This window comes from Saccopteryx leptura, chromosome 13 (assembly GCF_036850995.1).
Source record: "Saccopteryx leptura isolate mSacLep1 chromosome 13, mSacLep1_pri_phased_curated, whole genome shotgun sequence".
NCBI classification, from domain to species: domain Eukaryota; kingdom Metazoa; phylum Chordata; class Mammalia; order Chiroptera; family Emballonuridae; genus Saccopteryx; species Saccopteryx leptura.
In genome coordinates, this window is record NC_089515.1 from 30830896 (window position 1) to 30846630 (window position 15735).

Below are 15735 nucleotides of genomic sequence, written 5' to 3' on the forward strand. Positions count from 1 at the left end.
GCAACGAGAAACTGATGATTGATGCTTCTCATCTCTCTCCGTTCCTGTCTGTCTCTATCTATCCCTCTCTCTGACTCTCTTTCTCTCTTTCTCTCTCTCTCTGTCCCTGTTAAAAATAAATAAATAAAAATAAATAAATAAATAAAAATTCTTGCAGCATACCAGTTGAAAGTTGCTGGAATAGAGAAATGGAAAGAACCTGGGACCTTGATGATGTCATTGACCCCTAATTTTAGCCAACCCCCAAATCTACCCAATTACAGTACTTGTACTTTCTGTTCTGAGACATAAATGTCGTTATTGTTTAAGGCATTTTAAGTGCGAATTTTCTTTCCATACAGAAGAACCATTTTAACAGATCCTACAGGGTTGAACTGAACATAAAGATGAATTTTTACAGATAATTCCAAATGCCCATTAGTGGCCTAGATCCTTTCAAGAAGGGAGATTTAGTTACTATAAGTGTTCAAATAGAGGTTGACTATGATTTTAAAAAGTCCTTTATTAAGTGGAACTTTGCTCTAAATGATTTGTAAGTGTCTTTCAAGCCCTGAGGATCTAACATTCAAAAATAATTGCTTCTAAGGTGTGAGTGACCGTGAAGCTGAACCTTTCCCCAGGGCATTTGCATCATCCCCGTGTGATAACTCAGTTGAAGCTTTTATTAGTAGAATGTGGAGGTGGGGGAGATTTCTGTGCATGAGAGCCTTCCAGGTGCTCTTTGCCCACTTCACAACAGTGAGCCACTCTCCTCTTCCCCTACAGGGGTCTGTGTCCTTTGGAAGGTTGCCGAACCCTGACCAAAGGGGAAATCAACCACACTGTGACTGTAGATTTGCAAAACACAACATACAAAGGGGCTGCAATATCACAGAAAAGTGCCAGCAAGCAGGGTTCTGGGGACTGTGGGTGTTGGTGGGAGGGGCACAGAGGCTGAGGGAGTGGCAGGCAGGTAGACACAACGTTGCAAGGATGACAGTGAAGCAGTTTCTAACTTGTCTGAATTCATGCTCCCTTTTGACAACGTCCCTTTCTGTGGTTCATGTTATAAAAATAATAGCTTTACATTTTTTTAAATACAAAGTTATATCAGAATATTGACTAAGCTTTAAAAGCTACACCATTTCTCCACTATAATTCTTCACTCTGGCAGGACATTTGCAAACATTCCCACCTCCCTGCTGAGAAGATTTGAATCAGTGGAATAGATTTTTTTTTTTTTTAATTCTGATCCCAATGTTGATTAGGTTTCTGGTGATTCCTGTAATTAATATAAAATAACAAGGAAGGTGGTAATATTTTGCACCCCTGCTCTGGACTCTGAACCAGAAAGTGTGCTCTCATGCTGCGTATCTCGTACTATACACATAACCACGCTGGGCTTGTGTGGAGAAATGTTTGCAGAAGGTCAGTGAACTCCATTTTTGTGTTTAGTGGGGTGTCGCTCACAGAGTGGCGAGGCTGGACAGGACCTCCAAAATCAAATTGTATTAACACAGAGGAGGACAACTGGGAACACAGAAGTGACTCACAGGAGGTCAAGTGTTTAATGGACTGTTGGCTTGAGAAGGTGGTAGTGTGGGAATGCTTAGATTTCACTTCAGGATATCATTTTTTAAAAATAATTTGGATTTGCATGGAAACAACGTCTGATTGATTTTTTTTTAATTAGTGAGAAGGATAAATGCAAATAAGAGGCAGAGGTGGTGTCAGGAGTCTGCTTACTTGTAAATATCTTTTTGTGTCAATGGGGCAGAACTTGAGCAGCATCTGTCTCTGGAGATGGGACTTTCTGTCCCAGACACTGGGAACGTCAGGTGTTGACAGAGCTGGCCCAGCGCCTCTCTAGCTCCGGCTGGGAGGACGCAAGGGAAACAAGCCTCGGTCGGAGGCGGGCTCAGTGCTTCTGTTGGAGGCCAACGAGCAAGTGGCCAACCTGTTTCTGCTTTGTGGCTTTATTTCCACTTCAGAGAGTGACCTTTTCATCTCTCAGATGGGAAGGCGCAGTTCAGCTTGGCTGACAGGGTTCAGCCAGTTCTGCTTTCCAACCTCAGGTTGAAACAAAGCAGCTCGAGGGCTGGAGTGCAGTGCCAACACGGAAACTTCAAGTTCCCTGGAAAAGTCCCTGCGAAGTGAAGAATAGCATTCTGCAAGTGCAGTTTGATCAGTTTTCTTAAGCTGTTAATTATTAAACAAAATCAATATTTTTTTTAGTTTAAATTTCACTCTTCTCAGTTAGAAAAACTGAAGGTCACGTCTTCAAAGACAAAGACAACCCCCCCCCCCCCCCCCCCCCCCAGAAATCCCAATGTGTGTTTTGGCGACTCCCTGGGAAGCGGGCGTTGCAGAAATGGCCGCTGAGGTGATGGAGGAAGAGGCAGCAGTGTGGTTTCCAGTGTGTCTGGGAGCTCCTTTCCTTCCCTGTAGGCTCTTAGTTGTTGCTGCCACCCAGGCACAGGGTCAGCCACGCTGGAAGAGGCCCGAGCCAGCCGACCTGATGCCATGAAAGCTGTTACTGCCCCAGGTCATAGCCAGGCTAACAAGGGGACAGCTCTGTGACTCCAGTCAGCTATAGCCACCAGGCACTGGCTACTAATAGGACGTAGGGCAAGATTTAAAAAAAACTTAAAAAAAAAATTTTTTTTTTTAAAAAGGCCTGACCTGTGGTGGCGCAGTGGATAAAGCGTTGACCTGGAAATGCTAAGGTCGCCGGTTCGAAACCCTGGGCTTGCCTGGTCAAGGCACATATGGGAGTTGATGCTTCCAGCTCCTCCCCCTGTCTCTCTCTCTCCCTCTCTCTCTCCTCTCTAAAATGAATAAATAAAATAAAAAAAAAATTAAAAAAACTTTAAGGTCACAGAGACAAAACCAAGCAGAATTCCGAAACAGGTGCTCTGAACATGCGCGGGGCAGAGCTGGGAGCCAGTGGGGGTCCTCCTCCTGGAAGAGGGTTTCCTGATGGCATGCAGGGAACTAGACCACAGCCAGCACAGGCTGGGGATGCTGTGGATACCACCGAGCGGGAGAAAGGGGCGAGGTTCATGCCTGTGGAGGGATTCTGACACTAGCAACCTGCCTCGGTCTCCCCTCCAGGAAACAACCGAACTCGGAAAGCCCCGGTGACCTTTTCTTTGTAGACAAACTGGTTTGGTTGTTTGAATTGTGATATTGCCAAAGCGAGGTTCTAGGCTTACGTTCCATGCCCTGGGGGTAGATTTATAAAATTCAAATACTTGTGTCCAACAGCGGGGATTGATCTCATGTCCTATTTGCTGATAGAAGTACTTCATTATTAATAATAATGAGGGTCAGGGGTACAGCAACTGCCTTTTATGGAACACTTACTGTGTGTTAGAGTGTTTGACAATAACAATTTTGAGAGGTTGGAATTATGATTTCCATTTCACAAATAAGGAAAATGAGGCTTTGAGAGACTGAGTATCTTGCCTAAGGTAACCAGTTAGTAACCTGAGGTCCAACCTACACTGTGCCCGAATCCAAATCCCATGCTGTTAAGGACTACCCTTTATGCAGCAGCGATGAGAATGCACCTAGCAGACCTCTAGCTGCTAGAAGTGGACTTGACCATGGGCCCCAGGGCTGTGCTCTGAAACCATCATTGTATTTGACCAAGACCATGCTTCTCACAGGCTGCTCCCATCCAATGACAGTGATTGAACACAGCAGGGACACTATAACAGGCCAGCTCCTGGAAGACAGGAGTTTCCCCATGGTCAGCTTCAGCTCGAGGATTCCCTGGCCGACATGCAGAACTTTCCTTAGACAGCTCAGTGGTCTAGATCCTTCCACCCATCCTTCCTTCCCCCTCTTCATCTGGGCCCAGACTATCTGATGGGTCTCCCAGCCTCCCTCCCCATTTTCTGCCTCAGGCATTTTCCCTAGTAAAATCCTTGCATGTTTAATCCCATTTTAGCATTTGCTTCTTTGAAGACCTGGACTAACACGGTGAACCCTGGTGAATTTTTAGGGCAGCTGCGTTCAGCCTGCTAGCATGAATTGGGAAGGTACTTTCCTGTTTGTCTCCAGATTCCACACCAAATGCCTCAAGGCATGAAGACTTGCTGTGGTTCTCCTGGGTTGCACTTTCTCTTGTTAGTCACTTAGGTGATTGGTCTTATCTCATCCATCGATTCATCTATTCATGCAAGAGACATTTATTGACGTCTCACTATGTTCTTGCCTCTGGGGATCCAAAGATGAATGTCAGAGAATCTGCCCTCAGGGAAATCACTGTCTGCTGGAAGAACAGTTTGGTCAACAGATAAACAACACAAATTACTAATGACTCTTCAGTACTTCCTCTCTGCCCCGTGCTCTTTCACACATTCTATATGAATCAACTCATTTTATGCTTACAACTATTGTATGAGGCAGATGGTATTATTATCTCCATTGGTGCAAGGGGAAACTGAGACACTGGTAAGTGGCAGACAGAAAGTGGCAGAGCTGGGGTTTGAATGCAGGCAGAGCCCTTGAGCTTACTCTGCCCCTTGCCAGGCTGCCTGTCCTAGGCGAGTGTGATAATGCCCAGGGAGTGCAGGATTCCACTGCAACAGAAACTCTGAGCCCAGAGCAGCTCAGATCCCACTTTAAAAATCCTCACTGACCACAGTCTCACTGGGTCGTCTGCTGGGTACAGAATGCCTGTTATATTGTGGACAATCACAGCTCGCTGCTCCTACATGGAGGTGGCTGGACCTCAGCTGTTTCCTGTCTCCTCGGCTACCTGGAACATCCCCGAGTCACCTGACACTCTCTTCCTGGACCACATTTGATTGTCATTGTCCAGCTCTGGACTACCGGATGCAGAGGTACGCATCCGCCCCTTTCTCGCAGAGAATCATTCCGTCAGAACTCTCCATTTGGTAAATAAATAATAAAAATAACAAATACTTAACTTTGTCTAATACTTCCCAGTTTTCAAAGGGCTGTGTTTACTCCCAGGCTTGCAGCAGGCCAGGCAGGTATAAATATTCTCATTTTAAAGGAGAGAAAATAGGAGCTTAGTAAAGTCATGAATACCCAGTAAATGGTAGAGATAGGACTTGAGTTCAGGCCTACTGTGGCTTCATTGACTGCACTATTCCAGCACCCTTCAGGAGCTGCATCTCTGTTGCTAGGAAAGTATCTTTAGAGCAGGGGTCTCAAACTCAACTCAGCATGTGGGCCGCAGAGCAAGATCACAGCCGTTCGGCGGGCCACACTAGGTCTACAAAAGGCAACTGTTACGCAACACTTTTCTCACTGCAGTTGAAAACAAAAAAAAATCAGTACAACAAGCACAATCGTACATGCAGTTTACTCAGTGTCACAAAACGACCAGAAACTGTAGTTCGCATCACTACTGCTGTTAACTAAGCTAATATCTAGCTAGGATGCTAGAGAAATGAAAAATACAAGTAGGCCCCTAGGCTTACTTAATTTTATCCAAAATATTTTGAACTTCGTGGATTAGTCTGCGGGCCGCACAAAATTGTTCCGCGGGCCACGAGTTTGAGACCCCTGCTTTAGAGCCTTGCCTTTAGTAGCTCAGGTTTAATTACTGAAGACAATCAGCAGCCCAGGGTTAAAGGGATTTTTATTTTGGCTTATAATTGTTTAAGCAAAAATTTGTAGTGCCGTCTTCTTGTTTCGTATTTCTTTAAGCCGATCACCCGTGAGGATCAAGCCCCCACCCCAACTTGACTGTACTGTGAAGCCAGACACAGCCTTTCAGGGCGGAGTGAGAGAAAGTTATCCTTCTTGAAAACAGAAAGTGAAACAGACCAGTCCAAAATCATAGTTTCAGCTGGTTAGAATGCTAAGGGTCAGCAGAAGTAGAAACATCCTTTCAGCCTTTCCTGGAAGTTTGAGGGTTTCGTGGTAGAGAGACAAAAGGGAGTTTTCTTGACAATTTTCTAAGCTCAGGTCTATGATCAAGAGTTGCCTTTGACCTCTCAGCCCTTGGGTGGCTGAAAACAAACAGCATTTTCATGGCCTTCCCCAAACAAAGCCCATTTATCTGTCCTGACACCAGTAAACCCAGACCTCAGAGTCTGTTTAGATTAGAATTGATTCCTGAACCAGGAAACCAAGAAGAGGCTGTTTAAAGGCCAATTATTAATGGCCTCATTAGAAGCCTGTGCCGTGCCATTTGAACGAAATTTACATAGAGAGAGGAAGCACATTTATAAGTGTCGGAAAGAGATGAAGAAAGAGGAAGATACTGGGGCTGTGGTATCTGCAGCTTTATTAGCAACACTGGGGTTTCCGGAACGATGAAATAGGGGCCTGCAAGCTTCCAACCCCAAGAGTCCTTGTGGAGCACTTCCTCCCCAGTGGTGGCCTTTGGAATGCAGGTATGGACAGTGCTTCTTAAGGATCTTGACAAATTTGGCCAATGAAGCTGTGCTTGGTTAGAGCGGCTCCCGAGACGCTAGGTCCAGGAAAGAGGTGGGTTTCTGTGGAACCCATTTCGCATGGCGGGGCAGCAGATTTTCCGCAGTCCTTCCCAGATTTATCCCAGAGGCCGATTGAGGGAACTTCCATTGTGGCCATGAGGCTGCTCACCCAGGAGAATTATTTCTCCGCTGGGGTCATGCTTCCTGAGATCAGCTCTTCCTTTGGTCTGGAAACTGGTTAGAAGATGGGAACCTTGAGTTGAAAATGTGGTTCTATATTAAATGAGAAGCTAATGACACAGAACTCATCACATCCTGAGCCCTCAGTTTTCCCTGTAAAACAGAGACAGTCACATCTGTCAATGTGCCTGGAGACACTGAAAGGGACAAATGAGAATAAGAGGTTCTGAGATGCTGGGTGGTGCAAGAACTCCCAATAACCCTTGGCTTCTCGGATGAGGCTGGAGCAGCTTGGCTCTATTGCTCAGTGAAGTTTTCTAAAGGTTGAACTTGGGAGAGGGTTGGATGGCCCCAGCCCCAGCTGGGAGGTGGGAGGGCTGCAGACAGATTTTATCATCGATGGACAACTGCACTTAGGTTGTCATGGCAGCTGCAGCTGTGTGGCTATTTTTGTTCAAGCTAAAGAGCTGGTAGTGTGAGTTGGGGAGGGGAAGGGAAGAACCCTCATCCTTTGCTTTAAAACAAAACTAACACTTTGACTAGTTCATTTAGAGCAACTGGGTGGGGGTTGGATAAGGTCTTAGAGGCCTGAGGTCTGCTCTCCTCCCGCCTTTCTCCCTTAACCTGAACTTCATGTGCCTTGAAGAAGGTCATAGGAATTACCTGGTGAACAAAGGAAAACAACTTCTGTGTACGTGAGCTGGAAAAGACTGGAGTAGATTCTTGATCCAGAACCCAGCGCTGCAAACCCACCAATGTGTAGTACAGCCTGGCAGCCTCAGGACTCTACAGCTGGCATGGAACATCTGGATGGCAAGGCAGGTCGGATGTGACAGGTGAGCCAGCCTGTTGGGAAAGGAAGTCAGCATGGCCTTATGGGAGGAGTGGGTTCAATTTTCCTACTCCTTTCTGCTCCTTTCTTATTTCCAGGGAGGCAGAGGTGGCCACCATGAGTTTATCTAAACGCTGAGTTGGGGATATGTCCACAGCATTCTGCCTTACCTTTCTGGCATCTTGAGGATCATGAAAATGAAGTTGATAAGGACAATAATAGATGTCACTTTAATGAACTCACATTAATGCTACTAAATAATCGTCACCTCCTCCCTCCCTTGGTTTGAATCCCAGTAAGAATGGGGTGGGTAAGAGTCTGGCATTCTACTGACCCCCTTAATCTCATTCTGTGATTGATGACTATATGTGACTTTAGGGGTAGCTAGTGACTTGCGGGTTGAATATACTTGTCACTGTGTAGGGAGCTTTTTAAATGAAAGGAGTTAGTTGGATGGGAAATTCAATACCCATTAACCAAGGTGGGTGAACAAGGGAAAAGAAAGACCCATGGGTGATGACTGAAATGCAAAGGCCGTCTTGATGTTTGCCAGGAAACTGGAGGGTGTAGGGGGTGACTGAAACCTAAGATCTGAGTTTCACCATTGCAAACCTCTCACCTTCCCTCTCAGTCCCACATGCTTTTGCAACAGAGCAAAGAGTACCTTCATCTGGTACATCATGTGTGCATTTGGAATTTAGAGACAAGGCCAGGTCTGAAGTCTCCCTTTGTGCTTTCTAAGGACACAACAATAGTCATGACACTGATTTTCTAAGCTACTAAGAGACATGCTTAATCCACTTAAAAATCACTTTTCTAAGCGTTTTGTGAACCATGCTTGTGGTACACTTTCAGACATCAGGTTAATTATAGCATCTTATTTGCTCGTGAAAGCAGATAAGCAGGATGTTGACTTGGTAACACTTTGCTAGCCGCTAGCTTATTTTAGATATTTGAAGGCCCTGCTGGCTCAGGGTGTGTTAGTGGAAGGCTGCTCCCCTTCTCCATTCTGACCCAATTTACAAAAGAACTGACATATTCTGTTTGTGTCTGGGATTATTTCAAAAGCAAGCAAAGAAAATCCTTCAACCTTTAAAAAAAATAAAAATACATTTCAATCTTTGTTTTATGGAATTTCCTTTTCTCATGAATACTCTTTGCTGACAGGTCTTCAATATACAGTCCAAACTCCTTGAATGGTATTCAGGGTCCTCCCTAACACCGAGGCTCCCCTACCCTCTCTCCCCCACCATAGAAGGTGCTCCTGCTGTGCTTCCTATAGCCCAACCATATCACTTACTCTCTTGCCTGTCTGTCCTTAATCATGCCTTTACCTCTGCTAGCAAAGTCGTTCCGACTCCCTGTCAGCACTCTCTGTGCCTGTCAAGATCCTACTTGTTGCTTCTTTGGGGATGTTCTTCCTTCTTTGATTTTCTGGGGGCCATAACTGCATTTTAGAAATCTCCGCTTATTTCCCATAATGCTTTGTTTTAGTTCATTGCTGTTCTTATAATTGTTTCTGGAAGTTGGAAAAAAAGCTATTTCTCTCTTGTGTGCTCCCCCAATATTAGTGAGGACAGAACTTTTCTCACCCTAACATTTCTTGGGGGGGGGCAGATAGACCTTGAATATTGGTTATTCGTCGAGAGGCAGCAAATATTTGTTGAGGAGTAAAGAAATGAATTATGGATTATTGTATTAATTTAGATGGGAAATACACCTTTTTTTTTTTTCAGAAAGGTAACTTCAGCACCCAAATGCTATTTGACATAATTTGTCGTCTTTATCCTTCAGGAAGTCTTTTTCAATTTCTCGAAACTTCTATGCCAGCACTTTTCTAAACCTTTAGAAACATACCTCACTTCAAAAATAGTGATATTATGCCCTGGCCGGTTGGCTCAGTGGTAGAGCGTCGGCCTGGCGTGCAGGAGTCCCGGGTTCGATTCCCAGCCAGGGCACACAGGAGAAGCACCCATCTGCTTCTCCACCCCTCCCCCTCTCCTTCCTCTCTGTCTCTCTCTTCCCCTCCCGCAGCCAAGGCTCCATTGGAGCAAAGATGGCCCGGGCACTGAGGATGGCTCTATGGCCTCTGCCTTAGGCGCTAGGATGGCCCTGGATGCAACAGAGCTACGCCCCAGAGGGGCAGAGCATCACCCCCTGGTGGGCATGCTGGGTGGATCCCAGTCGGGCGCATGCGGGAGTCTGTCTGACTGCCTCCCCATTTCCAGCTTTGGAAAAATGCAAAAAAAAAAAAAAAAAAATAGTGATATTTATGGTCTCATCGCACAGGTTAGTGTTTGCAGGGAAGGTGTCAGAGTTCTCAGTGTTCTTAAGTGGAACCTCATTTCCCCAGTTCAGCTATACACTCTTTAAGGCCATAACCGTGAAGGGCGCTTTCTTGAGGTCCCCATGGGACCATGTCATACATGTTCAGTAGACACATTCTAGGTGATGAAGAAGCTCAGCTTTCAGCACATCTTATGTTGGGCTTTGAGAAAGCTGTTTTATGATTTCATCCTTGTGGCTTAGGTAGATGGAGGAGAATCAGAATAGATGAGAAATTTTATCCTGAGTGGAACAGCCTTCAGAGGCGTCTCAGACCTCAGGCAAATCTCTGTTTCCTGCCCCATCTGTGTGATGTTAAATTTGGGTCCTGACCTGGGGTGCAAATGAAGAGGGAACACAGCCCCGTTCTTTCCTGGACCCTGCTATGTAGGTTGCGTGTCAGTTCATTTCTGCATTCTTCCAAGAAATCTTGAATCTTCTTCACTCTCTTTTATCAGCTACTCCGGAAATTCAGGACACAAATCGACGAGCTCCTGCTCCTTCGTTCAGCCCAGACATCCACGTTTCCCTGCCTGGCCCCAAAGGCCATTTCTCTTTCACTCCGTTTTGGCTAGACTGGTGGGAGCTCTTAATTCTCAATTGAAATTTACCTCCTTAATTCCCTTCTCAGTTCACCTTCTTTTTCCAAAGTTCAGAGAAGAGAAATCAGGATGTTTATGCTATAGGTTTTCTTCCCTTCCCACCTTCACTTTACTATATTTTAAAAACTACTGATAGACTTAGCTTCCCAAAATGAAGCAGTACGTACAGCATAATTCAGCTTTGCTCAGACTTCAGTCATATGAGGATCGTCAACATGGTTTTGGTTTACAAACACTAACCTGTGCGATGAGACCATAAATATCACTATTTTTGAAGTGAGTTATGTTTCTAAAGGTTTAGAAAAGTGCTGGCATAGAAGTTTCGAGAAATTGAAAAAGACTTCCTGAAGGATAAAGACGACAAATTATGTCAAATAGCATTTGGGTGCTGAGGTTACCTTTCTGCAAAAAAAGGTGTATTTCCCTTCTAAATTAATACAATAATCCATAATTCATTTCTTTACTCCTCAACAAATATTTGCTGCCTCTCGACGAATAACCAATATTCAAGGTCTATCTGGCCCCCCAAGAAATGTTAGGGTGAGAAAAGTTCTGTCCTCACTAATATTGGGGGAGCACACAAGAGAGAAATAGCTTTTTTCCAACTTCCAGAAACAAATAAGAACAGCAATGAACTAAAACAAATTATTGAAATATAATTTATATGCCATGCAGTTCACCCACTTAAAATTTATAATTCTATGAATTTTTTTTAAAATGTGGCAAAATATAATATTTGCCATTTTAACCAATTTTAAGTATACGACTCAGTGGCGTTAACTATGTATATTCACAGTGCCGCACAACTCTCACCACTGTCTATTTCTAGAACTTTTCCATTGTGCTGTTTATACTATTTTCTTTAAGTCAATTCATGTTTTTTAATTTAAGTAAATTTCTTTTAAAAGGAAACTCTGCCACTATAAATGAAAAAAAACCCTGTATCTCTTGATATAAAAAGAAGGTAACTAGAAAATAAAACAATGAAACCAAACAGCGCATTAAATTCTACTAGACACTCAGACCTGTGGGCTCACAGCCTTGCTCTCTCTGTGGTGCAAAGGGAGACACGCATGTTAAAGAGGTATTAAAGGCACCACACCTTCTTACCAAATGGAACCTTTCTTCTGATGTAAGTGGGATTAAAAGAAATGAAAGGGGACTGCTTTCTCACAGGGTGGCTCGGTGTCACTGACTGTTTTCTGTACACGTTAGAATCATTTCCTGTACCACCACGGTGCATGGCTGACAGTGTGGGAAATGTCAGAGCGCATCAAAGCATGGATTTGGGGGTGAAATCTCATACAGCATATACTGTACTATTTGGACAACTTAAATTTCTGTGCCATAGTTTTCTCGTCTGTGAAATGGGTAGAATTACCAGTCACTTAGTTGTGATAAAATGGAATCATATATGTTAAGGATTTTGCAAGGTTTCTGGGAGATAGTAAATGCTCAACAAATTGCAACTGTGGTCATTTCTAAGAATGAACCTTGCTTGTACTTTCCCCAAAGCTTAGCATTATCTTTGAAGAGAAGTTAGCTTGTGTACTCTGAAAAATACTCTTCAAAATCAGCACACACCTTTCTCTTGTTCTTCTTACCCTACCCCTCTTGTGGGCTGTCAAAAAAAATCATTGTCCCACCCGAGTGCCAGACAATGTGCAGGACAGAGGCAGTAAGCGCTGTAGTCTGAAAAGTTAATTGGAAAGTAAGAGAGCACAGCCTTGGGGGTCAGAGGCCCCTCAGGCACATGGGATCCTAGCTGGACCAGTTGGCATTCAGTGTCTCTTGACTTTAACCCCATCGTTGGAATGTTCCTGTTGGTTCGGGTGGCAGGTCAGTATTCCTGATCAAGGTGGCATTGCTCAGAATAAGGCAGCACCACCAGATGCTGGTAAGTGAAAACCCACATCATGTTTCATGTGCTGCAGTCACAACCCCAGACCAGGAATAGAATTGACACCGCTTCCTGCCCTGGGCCACATTCACCGAGGAGGCAGGGCATAGACACCCGCGGCGAGTTTCTGCCGGGCCCCTTGCTGGCCTGCTGCGTGACCTTAGCCAGGTTACTCCAATCCTTCAGGCACGGTGTTTCCATCTGTAAAATGGAAATAGGATATTGATTTCTATCTCATAAGGATGTTGTGACAATTAAGTGAGATTAAGACTATTAAGCAGTCACTGTGATATTCAATACATGGTACTTTTATTGTTTTCATTATTAGTAATAATAAGGAGTCTGTCGCCAGCCGTCTTACCTAATATGCTGCTTCATGTGGCTTGTTGTGAACCCAGGTGTATGTGTGTACACAATTTATGTAAAATTTATAGTTCTCTTTTAGACCCAAATAATGTGTAGACTCCCTTGTAGAGGAAAAAATGTAATTGTTAACAGATTATTATGATGTGGTTTAATATGTATAAACATATTCAGCTTCTTATGTTTACTGTTCTTTCCCAACCCTGAAAGCAAATAAATGAACAAGATGCAAGCACAGGTATAAAATAAAAGGCAGACTGACTATGCTCATGTCATAGGCGATGCTACCTTATTGAAGCAGCATCATGAACATGGCGCGAGGCTGTAGCGCTCCCAGATTCTGTCGCGTTGGGGGGGGTTGTCTGTTGGGACTTGGTTCTCCCCCCACACTTCTCTATGTGAAAGTAGTGTTCAGGGGAACCTTGTGTTCTCTTGTCACAAATGCCTCTTCTACATAACGACCTGCCCCCTCTTTTTTCGTCATCAGTCCCTGACATTCAGAGTAGCATGACCTTAGCTGCAGAATGATTGCAAACACACACACAGGACCCTGTCATAACATGCTCATCCAGGTGATCTGGAATATCTTTGCATTTGTATCCTGTTTTAAAGGCATTGTTATCTAAATGAAATGCCCAAGCACAAATTCTCATGAGGACTATGTCAGAGGACTTTCAGCTAGTTTGAGAAACATTGATTCACAGCCTGCCTAGATCCCCGAAGTATTTGAAGCAGGCTCTAATATTAAAGAGTATGGCCTGACCTGTGGTGGCGCAGTGGATAAAGCGTCGACCTGGAAATGCTGAGGTCGCCGGTTCGAAACCCTGGGCTTGCCTGGTCAAGGCACATATGGGAGTTGATGCTTCCAGCTCCTCCCCCCTGTCTCTCTCTCCCTCTCTGACTCCCTCTCTCTCCTCTCTAAAATGAATAAAAAATTAAAAAAAAAAAAGAGTATGAAAAAGAGGAATAGGCGAGACCAAGCCCTGGGATAAGAGCACAATAGTAGTTAAGAACCAAAATTGTCACTGAGCTACCTGGCATCCAGGGCAAATGGTGAAACACATCACGTTAGCTTGTTTGTATTGCCTAAGAGAAAGGAGGCAAGTTCTCGGAAGAGACAAACTTTTCCTGCCACTGAATCCTAGCAAAGTTGCCACTTGGGGCCTTTATGGCTGAGATTTAGAGAGCAGAATGCACAGAGAAAGTCTTCCCGTAATGTTCTCACAGTATCTCGTTGAAGCTGAGGGGAAATTGTTAAATTTTAAAGCGGTGAGGATGCTATTGGTGTCTTAATAATACTTGACATTGGGGAGGATCCTTGCGGTTTTCAGAGTGCCTTCACTCAGACGTTTAGTTTTTGAGCCTCAGGACAGCAAAGGTGGTATTATCTTCAAGGTGGAGAGGGGTCTACATGTTTATTTATTTATTTTTAGAGAGGATAGAGAGAGGGGGAGAGAGAAAGGGGGAGGAGCTGGAAGCATCAACTCCCATATGTGCCTTGACCAGGCAAGCCCAGGGTTTCGAACCGGCGACCTCAGCATTTCCAGGTCGACTCTTTATCCACTGCACCACCACAGGTCAGGCAGGTCTACATGTTTAAGTAGGAAAGTTTGGGGCCATCTTCTGTGTCAGGTGGGTTTCAGTAGTGCTTATGTCTGGGTTGGCATTTCCTTCGGAGGAAATCAAATCTGCTGAAGCGGTTAGACCCTCGCCCAGTCTGCAGTGGGCTGTGGAAGAGCCCCACGTGACTGGGAAGAACGGAAGTGAGAGTGTTGTCAATCAGCACCACCAGAATCACCCCGCAGAGTGAGTGACATCCTGCCTGGCTTCCCAAAATGAATTAGCTGCTGGTAGCTACCTAAGGGGACTCAAAGAAAAGGCCTGCGACAAGGAAGTGATGCACAGCCCCTCTGATCTCTGCGGAATATCTGCCAAGGGCTGCACTATTAGGATCGATCTCATTGATGCCAAACTGGTGAAACAATTAGCCAACATTCAGTTGCCATTCTTTTCCTTACCTCACCCCCATGATCAAAGTGCTTCCTCACTGTGAAAAGTATGAAAATATTAATATGAAAGGTTAGAAGAAGGAAGAAAAGAGGGAGTGAGGTGGGAGAGCCATGCATAATCCAATCACATGTTTTCTTCTCACCTTTAAAAAGGCAGTTTTCTTTATATAATTAATATCCCACACTCTAAAATATATGATTTTATATTCTGCTCTTTTACTTCACATACGTCATAAGCTTTTACCTTAAACTCCTTGAAAATGTTTTTATCTTTGTCTGCCTTTTTAACATTTATTTTCCTCATTAAGAGAGATTTTTAGAAGTAGAATTATGTGGCCAAAGGCAAGAACATTTTAAAGGCTTTCTCTTTTGCTGTCTGTGGACACCTGTCTCTCTAGAAAAGTTGTATGTGTTTATACCCTCCTCTGCATTAAATGAGAGTGTCTGTTTTACCTCACCTTCAACCATTTCCTTATGTGACAAAGTAAGATAGCAATATGTTATTTTTATTTATTTGTAATTCCATGGTGATCAGCGATAATGAATTATATATATATTTTTTTCTTTTTTGATGGGGAGATAATTTATATTTCTTCCTTTTTATGTCTGCTTATTGGGCTTTGGGTGTTTTTAGAGAGATTTCTGTGACCTCTTAACATAAAAAGGAGATTAACCTCTTGGCATATGTATTTCAAATTTTAACCCATTTGTGATTTGCCATTGAATTTTTTAGTAACAGCTTTATTGAGATATAATTTACATAACATACAGTTTACCCATTTAAAGTGTACAATTCAATGATTTTGAGGGGGTATAGTCACAGGCTTGTGCAACTGTTACCACAATTAATTCTAGAATATTTTCATCACTTTAAAAAGAAACCATATACCCTTTAGCTATTGTCTGACCTCACCCCGCCCCCCAAGTTCCCCTACCCCCAGCAACCACTGATCTACTTTCTGTCTCGATAGATTTGCCTATTCTAGACATACCATATATATTGAAATTATATACAGAGTTTGGCAAAAGTAGGTTTATAGTTATGAGTATGCAAAACAGTTTATTCTTGTATTATTATTTATTGATTATTGTGTTATTCTTCCATACGAACAACTGTAAATCT

General features: G+C 43.8%; 1 protein-coding gene across 3 annotated transcripts in view; it reads left to right on the forward strand.

Moving 5' to 3' along the window:
* PIK3AP1 (phosphoinositide-3-kinase adaptor protein 1) overlaps nucleotides 1-15735 on the forward strand; it is a 119961-nt gene that overhangs the window by 43566 nt on the left and 60660 nt on the right. Inside the window, exons 1-2 of one of the 3 annotated variants that reach the window (XM_066355582.1) lie at nucleotides 6264-6359; nucleotides 7228-7394. The exons of 1 other annotated variant lie outside the window; for it this stretch is intronic. In XM_066355582.1, the coding sequence (XP_066211679.1) occupies nucleotides 7337-7394 (58 nt within the window). In that variant the 5' untranslated portion in view covers nucleotides 6264-6359; nucleotides 7228-7336. Of the gene's footprint in view, nucleotides 1-6263; nucleotides 6454-7227; nucleotides 7395-15735 lie in introns of those variants that run through there. One more of the 3 variants, XM_066355583.1, reaches the window with a different exon arrangement.